The sequence below is a fragment of the Octodon degus genome, unplaced genomic scaffold (assembly GCF_000260255.1).
Source record: "Octodon degus isolate 3935 unplaced genomic scaffold, OctDeg1.0 scaffold00072, whole genome shotgun sequence".
In the NCBI taxonomy this organism is placed as follows: Eukaryota; Metazoa; Chordata; class Mammalia; order Rodentia; family Octodontidae; genus Octodon; species Octodon degus.
Genome location: NW_004524648.1, coordinates 7,314,143 through 7,323,261, shown reverse-complemented (window position 1 = coordinate 7,323,261; position 9,119 = coordinate 7,314,143). Strand labels below are relative to the sequence as shown.

The following is a 9,119-nucleotide window of genomic DNA, read 5'->3' as shown; positions in this document are numbered from 1 at the left end:
TTCCTTCTCTTTGTCATTTTGTATACCACTGTCTTCTGACCTTTGGTATAGAGCTTAGATAGAGTTATTACCTTAGCACCAGGTCCGGATCTATGAAGTTCGAATTCCTCCAGGTGGGTGTTGTTTGGATCTGGCTGTGTGCTCCACTTCTTTCTGCTGCAGGCATTAGAGTTGAACCCTTTGTGTCACTCTGGCAAGATGTTCTGGGTCTTGCCTCTAGCCTCTTTGCAGGGAGTTCTGCTGAAGGGTTCCATGCTGGGCCTGCACTCTGGGTCAAAAGAGGATCTGCGGGCCCCAGGTCATCTCACTTACTCGCCGGGCCAGGGTTCTGGGTCTGTTCAGGATCCTGCAGGGCCCTGGGTCGTCTCACTTACTCGCCGGGCCAGGGTTCAGGGTCTGTTCAGGATCCCGCAGGGCCCCAGGTTGTCTCACTCACTCCCCGGGCCTGAGCTCCGGCTCTGTTCAGGATCCAGCGGGCCCGGGTCCTCTCACTCACTTGCCGGGCCTGTGCTCTGGGTCTATTCAGGATCCCGCGGCCCTCGGTTGTCTCCTCTTTCTTTTTCATTGCATAGTATTCAACTGACTATAATCAAAATTTTTTATCTATTCTGTTGATACATTCATTTCCAATGGAGGGAACTATCACAAAAATTACACTATTAATAATTTTTGTATATACTGCTAATAGACATATGCATTTCTATCAGTTCTATAGCTAGATATGAATTACTAGGTCATATGCTAAGCTTCTAATAAATAATGGAAATTATTATTTTTGTGTGTGTGTGGTACTGGGCATTGAACTCAGGACACTACTTTTGTCAGGCAGGCACTTATTCTACTCAACTATCTACCGGCCCAGCAAATTAATTATTAATGTGGTTATTTTGATGACAGATGGCACTGCGCAGCCAGTAATACCAATGATAAAAGAATTTACCAATTTATCATTTATTCAGGTCAGAGTACACTGTCAAGAGGACAAGTGAATGTCCAAGAGAGAAATCACAAGATGAGGATAAGAGGATGGCATTTTGATTAGGGACAAGATGCCAGAAAATCAAGCTGGGCAGCAAATCTATGCCAGGAATGCTTCTTCAAGAGTGCTTATTTTGTTTTTCGTGTGGGTTTGTTGTTTTGCTTGTTTTTAGTGTTTTTGCTTCACGCTCATAATGAACATTTTCCACATGGACTTGAAAAGAAAGTTCCATGTATACCTGAGTATAGTGCTCTCCATATGCCAAGTACGTCAAACTGGATTTAAAAAAAAACAAAACAAAACTGGATTAACTGTGTTTTTCAAAAATTTTACTCCTCACCACCCTGACACACCTTATTTGTTCTATCAAACCTGTTTGTTCCCCTGGTTTGTTCTATCAGACTTTGAGAAAAGTTTTGTTTAAGTAGCCTATTCTAGTTGGATTTATAAACTGTACCCTGTATGTCATAAATTTTTATATATAGCATCAAAATGATTATAGAATATGATCACTGCAGTTTATATATTTTGATTTACATATTCTAAAGCTTTGCTATTAATTTTATTCAGGTCTCTATTTCCTTGATGGGTTGGACCTCTTAATAAGATGTCCTTATAACCAGCAGTGCTTCTTGCTTTAAATTTTGTATTTAAATATTATACCAGCCTTCTTGTGTTAGTGTTTGTATGTCATATTTCATTCTTTAGTGCCCTCATATTAAAGCTATATCTCTTTGTAAAGACCACATAATAAATTTTTTGCCATTGAAGGTATTTACCCAAGAAAATGTCCCTGTCCACATATAGATTTGTACATACATGTTCCTAGATGCCTTACTGTTTGTTTGTTTGTTGGGGGGGGGCAGAACCGGGGATTGAACTCAGGCCCTTGTGGTTGCCAGGCAAGCACTCATTCACTAAGCCACCTCCCCGGCCCCTTGTTGTTTTATTTTTGACATAGGATTTCATTATGTAATTTAGGCTGGCCTTAAAGTTACAGCAATCTTCCTATCTCAGCTTTCTGAGTGCTGAGATTATAAGCATGCACCAGCACACCATGCTTCCAGGAGGTTTATTTGTAATAGTCAGAAACTGGGAACATAAATGTCCATCAACAGATGAAAGAGATAACAAATTGTGCTATATTCACAAAATGGAACATCGCACAGCATAAAATAGAATTTTCTATATACAACAAATACTATGGTAATTTGAAAACATGGACAAAAAATATCTGCTTCATGATTTTATTTATATAAAATGTAAACTTGTTGGATGTGGTGTTGTTCTTAATCTCAATTGCTCTGGAGGCTGAGGCAGGGCAATTATAAATTCAAGGTCAGCCTGGGCAATTTAGTAAGACTGCCTGTCTCAAAATTTAAAAAAGGCCTGGGAAAAAACCAAAAAAATAAAAAATAAAAAAGGCCTGGCATGTAGCTCAGTGGAAGAATGCTTGCCTAGCATTCATGAAACTCTGGGCTATTTAATCTTCAGTTGGACCAAAAAAACAAAGACCAAAAAAATAACAATATACAGTAAACAAAACAAATCAGTGGAGAGATAGCTCACTGATCTAAGTGCCTTCCTGGCAAGTACAAGGACCCAGGTTTGATCCCCAAGTACAAGCCATGCCACTGTGCCAGCCACCAAAATTGGGTGTGGTGGTGCATGTCTGTAATCCCAGCACTGGGGAGGTTCAGAAAGGAGGCTCACTATGAGTCTGAGCTGCATAGCAAGTCTCTGTACCAAGTAAATAAATACATAAAAAGATTTTAAAAAATAAATTTAAAAAAGGAACGGGGCAGAAAGGCATAAAAAGCAGAGAGAGGAAAGACAAAGGAGTATAAGGTAAAGTTTAGCTACATAACTAATACGTTCACTTAAGTGCCCATCAACATGTGAACAAATATAATCTTCAATGCAATATACATCAACAACATATGAATCTCAAAAAGTTGTTCAGTGAAAGAAGCCAGATGAATGAGAACACATTTTCTGAGATTCTAGTCATATGAATTCCAAACCTGTAAAGCTAAACTAGCATAATGACAGAAATCAGATTAGCAGTTGTTTAGGACAGGGAAAGGAGTTATTAAGTGCAAAAGAGGAACTTCATGCACTGATGAGAAATACTCTAAATCTTACATGATTTTATTAATGTAAAATTATGCTTCAATAAATTTTATTTAAATTAAAACTATAGGGGCTGGAGAGATGGCTCAGTGGTCTAAGGCACCTACTTAGAACAAGCTTGGCAAAGCATCAGGGACCGCGGTTCAATCCCCCAGCACCACATGCCAGCCAGCCCCGCCCCCTGGTGGGCTGAGCTGGCCACACACACACACCACACACACTCTCTCTCTCTCTCAAATAAATAAAAAATAAAAAAAAATTTAAAAAAAAATAAAAATAAAAAATAAATTAAAACTATACTTATCAAGTAATCGATGTACAAAAAACTTTTTAAAAAGTCAGCTAAAAAAATATAAAAAGCCACGCCAGGTGTGATAGTACATGGTTATAATTCTAGCAAGATGGAAGATGGGAGTTTGAGGCCTGCCTGAATTTCACAGCGAGATCCAATCTCAAAAAATAAATAAGTCAACTGGTTTACATCTACAAGGCTGGCTATCATTAAAACAAGACAGTAACAAGTGTTCGTAAGGATGCAGAGTCACTAGAAGCCCCATATATTGATAAAATGGATATAAAATTACACAGCTCTACCCTTTGATACATAACCAAGTGTCCATAGAAAAACTTTTACATAAATATTCATAGCAACATTACTCATAATAGCCAACAGTAGAAAAAAGCCAAAATTCAACTGATGCATGCATGAAATGGATGAATATTCAAACGAATAGATTTTTTAAAAATCAATATCCACAGAATGGAATATCTGACAATAACAAGGAATAAATTAGTCATGGCACAACATCAATAAACCTTGAAAATATTAAGTCAAAGTAGTCACACATAAAAGGCTATATATGGTATGATTCTACTTATATGAAATGTGTAAAGCAAATCCACAGAGACTAAAGCAGACAAGTTGCCGATGGAAGGAGAGGTGGGGGAGTGGGAGAACAATGCAGCACCTAAGGGTGGCAGGCACACAACTTTACGACTACACTAAAAACTATTATAATGAACACTTTAAATGATGAACTTCAGGGCATATGAATTACATCTCCATTTTAAAATCTATACTATACTAAAAAGTTTAGCTACAATTACAAAATTTTGAACATTTTTATTCAGTATAAGAATTTTTATACTGTAAGCTAGGTACAGTGGTACACCCCTAAAGTCCCAACTACCTGGAAGGTCAACAGAGCCTAGGAGTTCAAGATGTCTGAGCAACATAGCCAAACACTGTCTCAAAAAAAAAAAAAAAATTCACAATGTTCTTTCCTACAGTATAAAGTAAATGAACCCATTTTTCTCCATGGAATTTATAAATCAATACATGACATGAACATTCCCAGAAATGGTATCTATTAGTCACAAAAATGAATATACCAGGGCCAGAGATATAGCTCACTGGCACAGGGCCTGCCTGGCAAACACAAGGTCCTGAATTTGATTCCAGGTACTAAAAAACAATCACAAGCCAAAGAAACACAAAAATGTATGTATATACAAGAGAAAAAAAGAAGAGGGAAGGGAAAGGAGGGAAGACAGAGAAAAGGAGAAAAACATACATATTTATAACCTTTTCTGTAAGAGGGTACAATTTATTCTCGCCTTACCTCCATTGCTTCCTGAGCAATCTCTGGCATGTGAGACTGAGGGACCAACTGAACGAGCCCTGTAATTAATTCAGCTGTACTGCCCTGAGTTTCAGGCCCTTGTTTCCTTGGATTCTGCAAGAGAAAAGGCAGACTTCAATTTTTTAAAAAATGACTTGGCAGGGATTACAAGGTGGAAGAAACAGAACAACTGTTAACAGGTACTAGATTTCTTATAGGCGTGACGAAAATATTCTTCAATCAGTGGTGATGGTTTCAATGCTTCATAAATATATTAAAAACCACTGACAAGCCGGGGAGATGACTCAGTAGAATAAGCGCTTCCCTGGCAAGTGCAAGGGTCTAAGTTCAATCCCCGGTTTCCCCTGCCACCCCCCCCCCCAAAAAAAAGACAAAATGGCAGAACAGCAAGTCCCAGCAACTCAGCTTCTGGAGTGTCTAGAGTCTGCAAAACAACAGGTTGGAGAAGAAGTAGAGTGAGAGGAGGGCACACGAGAACCAAGAGGAAACTCACAGGTAAGAAAATAGCATTAAATGACACAGAAGAGGTGGACCATGCTGCAGAGGAGAACACAGTGCCACAGACTGAGGCTGGCTAGCTGCCAGCTGGGAGGCAATGGTGAAACCAACAGCTTCTCTGTTCATAGAGAACTACATGGGGACCAGGGGAATCTTAAGTGGTTGGAAACAGCAGGAAAAGTGCAAGACACTGCTTCCCAAGAGGCCCTCTATAGTCAACAAAGGGCCCAAGAAACAGTCCAGGGAGCTGGAGGTGGTAGGGATGCCACTGTAGGCAAAGGCTGGGTTGTTTGGCCTCAGTCACCAAACAGCCCCTTCACTGCTTCAGACTGCCAAGTTCCTAGAGTAGATGAGGGAAGGACAGTCATGAGAGACTGTTGGCAGCTACAGAGATGTCTGGAGTGAGTCCTCCTCAGAGGCAGGGACTAGTGACCACAGATTTGGTTTCTGTGGTCAGATGCCAGCTTTAGTCTCAATCAGGATGGAAGCTCACATCAGCATTTTCTTCTCCCTGCTAAAGGGAGACTCAAAGCAAGGTTTTATGGTATGTATTTTCTCAATTAGCTCTGATAAATACTACTGTAATAGACTAACCTGATGCTGCTGTAGTTGAACTGAATGAATGGGAATTAAGACTGGCTCAGGGCTGGCCAAATAGCTCAGTGGATTAAAGCATCTGCAAGCAGGCCAGGGGGCCAGGGGTTTCATCCCCCGGGGCCTGCCATGCCAGCCCCACCCCCAGGATGCACTGAGATGGCAACTGAGACTGGGCATGGTGGCGCACACCTGTAATCCTAGCTCTTGGGAGGCTATTAATGGGAGAATCACGAGTCCAATCTAGTAGTGAGACCCTGAACACCCTGTAAACTCTTCCCTAAAATATGAATGAATGAATGAATGAATGAATGAAAGAAAGAAAGAAAGAAAGAAAGAAAGAAAGAAATTAGACTGGCTCAATGGACAATTTAGTGTCGGTGACCTTGTCTGCCAAACCCACCATCACAACCAAGGAGAGGGACAGCAAGAGTTCCTATGCCACGAACTCAAACTTGATCAAACTCTGCCAAGAATGCCGGCAACTTGGCAGGAAGAGGCTCTGAGTCTGAATTAATTTCAGTATTGCAGTGCAGGGACCCAAGGAATCATCAGGGTATGAGTGCTCAGACTCTCTGACCAAGAAGCTACTTGGGAATCACATGTGCAGTGTCTCATTGGACTATCTGTGTTCCCATTAGACATCTCAGTAAGTTTTCATATGCTTCTGGAGTTATTTAGTAATGTGGAGCTATATTATGTTCTTTTATGGCTTCACATGCTTATTAGCTTGTTATTCTTGTACATTTGTTCTTTCTTTGGCTCTGATGTAATAGGTGTCTAGGTTCCTTCCTTCATCTGAGTTCTTTAACTAGTTTCACCATAACCCCCCCCAAGATATCATTAACATATTTTTGTTGTTTTCCTAAATATATAAACTTTTCCTCCCAAGCTTTTAAATTCCCCACACTTAGCTTCCTTACAGTCACATCTGTCTTCACTAGTGTAATTCCCCGATCCTCCTCATCCTAAGCCCTTGCTTGGCTCTTTCATATTTTACTCAGCTTATAGTCTTCTATATAGCAAGTTCTGATTACCACATCACTTTCCTCGATCACAAAGTGAAGCCCCCATTTCTCCTGTATCTCACCCTTGCCCCCACAAATTATCCTCTGATGGCCCTCAATACTAAACCTTCAGCTCAACTACATGCACTCCAGTAAAATCAGACCCCACATCAATCTTTTCTTTTCATCTACCACCAGTCTCCCTTTCAAATGTCCCATTAAAGCCTATCACTACACAGCCAAACACCTTCCATTCTCCCTACTCCATCTCTCCTACCTCACTGCAGAGCAAGCACAAATTATAAACTGTCACAGTGTGCAATGAAAACAGAAATCAACAACAGAAGAAATTTTGGAAAAGTCAAAAACTCCTGGAAAATTAACACACTCCTAAACAACCAATGGGACACAGAAGAAATCTAAGGAAAAATTTAAAAATATCTGGAAGGTAGGGGCTAAGGAGATAGCTCAGTAGAATAAGCGCTTCCCTGACAAGTGTAAGGACCTGAGTGCAATCCCTGATTCGCAAAAAAAAAAAAAAAAAAAAAAAATCTGAAAGTTAATGAGAATGTTTTAGGATGGGCAGAGGGTGTAAGATTTGCTTCTTAATAGACTGGTATAATGTCAGCTCAAAAAATTATTAGAAAAGTACAAGAGATGACAATAGTTAAGCAATTATGGCTTGAAAAGTTGAGAATAACGTGGATTAGAATAGAGATGTTTAAAATCTAAGAAAAAATCAGATTAATTTAAATATACTATGGCTGAAGCCATTTAAAAGTTATTCTTATTTTGTTCCTATTAACTGAGATTCAGAATTTTGATATGTGAAATACAAAATAATATTTAAAATAAATCTTTTATATACCTATTGTTATGCTGAAGAAAATCAACCACTAGATGGCAGCAAACAAAATAATTACTATGATCCTTAGAAAACAGCAAATTTTGCTTAAACTTTGGTTTTATTTTGTTATTGGTTTTTTTTTTGTTTTTTGGGCAGTATTGGGAATCAAACTCAGGACCTTTCTTTAGCTTGCTAAGCAAGTGCTTATGCCTCTGAGCTATCACCCCAGCCCTAAACTCTTGTTCTTGAAAAGATAATATATTTAATTTAAAAGACACCAATAACTTTAGTGCAGCATTCTTTGAGCCTCAATTATAACCATGTTAAAAAAGTGATGTTGATATTATGGAACATGTATAGTGATATAATACCACAACTTGTGCCACGTAACAATAAAACTAAGAGAAAGAGCATTTCATTACTTTCATTGACAAATTTTATAACTTTTTTTCCCAAGCTACAGATCTAACTACTACTGTAATAGACTCTAGGATTTGTTTTTGGTTTTTTTTTTTAAGGTTGAGAAGGATTTTTTTTTTTTTTTTTAGGGAGAAGGCTGGCTCAGGCTGCCTTAAGGGTCTCGTAAGGCATGTGGAGCTGGGGATTGAACCAGCAGGTGCTTAAACAACTGAACTAACCAGCAGGCCTCCCAAGACTCTAGGATTTGGAAGGGCTTTTCAAAATGGTCAAAATATCACAGGCCTTCTTGTTGGCATACCAATGCTTTCATTCTCATATTCATTCTCTCTCTCTTTCTCTCTGTCATTTTCACCGCTTTGAAATGTATAATTTTTTTAATTCAAGGACTTACACAATTCTTTAAACCAAAAGACAGCTAAGTAAAAATCTTTACATTGGGCTAGGGATGAGACAGCTCAGCAGTCTAAGTGCCTGCCTGGCATGCGCAAGGTCCCAAGTTTGATTTCCAGTACCGCATGCTGTGCTTGCCCCAGAGCTGCGCCAGCCACAGAAACTAGGTGTGATGATGCACAACTGTAATCCCAGCATTGGAGAGGCTGAGATAGGAGGATCACTACAAGTCTGAACTGCATAGTAAGACTCTGCATTCAATAAATAAATAAATAAATACAATACAATATTTAAAAGAACCCTGATATTACACTACTTGGTAAAACACACTATCAGTTTAAAACAGCCTAGGATTTTAAAAAGCCTGTTACTGAATAAAGCAATAATAAACCTTGATGAAGTTACTCTACAAGAACTGGAGAAACTTGATAAAGGTTAAATATGTTATTTATGAAATTCAAATCAAAGAATTATTACACTTGAGGCATTAATAGTGTTAATGCTCTTTCTTTTTTTTTCTTTTCAAAGTTTTATTGATAAACATATAGCAATGAGACAGTTTCAAATCAAATCGAAAGTACAGTTTCAACAAATAATACACTGCATAT

The 9,119-nt window shown here is 38.8% G+C and overlaps 1 protein-coding gene across 6 annotated transcripts in view; it reads right to left on the bottom strand.

Annotated features, from left to right (window-relative positions):
• Positions 1-9,119, bottom strand: part of Nf1 (neurofibromin 1) — a 307,973-nt gene that overhangs the window by 191,230 nt on the left and 107,624 nt on the right. For all 6 annotated transcript variants that reach the window (XR_002821949.1, XM_004635435.2, XM_023719976.1 and 3 more), the window contains one exon: positions 4,735-4,848. Coding sequence is in view for 5 of the 6 variants with exons in the window: in XM_004635435.2 (XP_004635492.1) it covers positions 4,735-4,848 (114 nt within the window). In the remaining variant the exon portion in view is untranslated. The remainder of the gene's footprint in view (positions 1-4,734; positions 4,849-9,119) is intronic.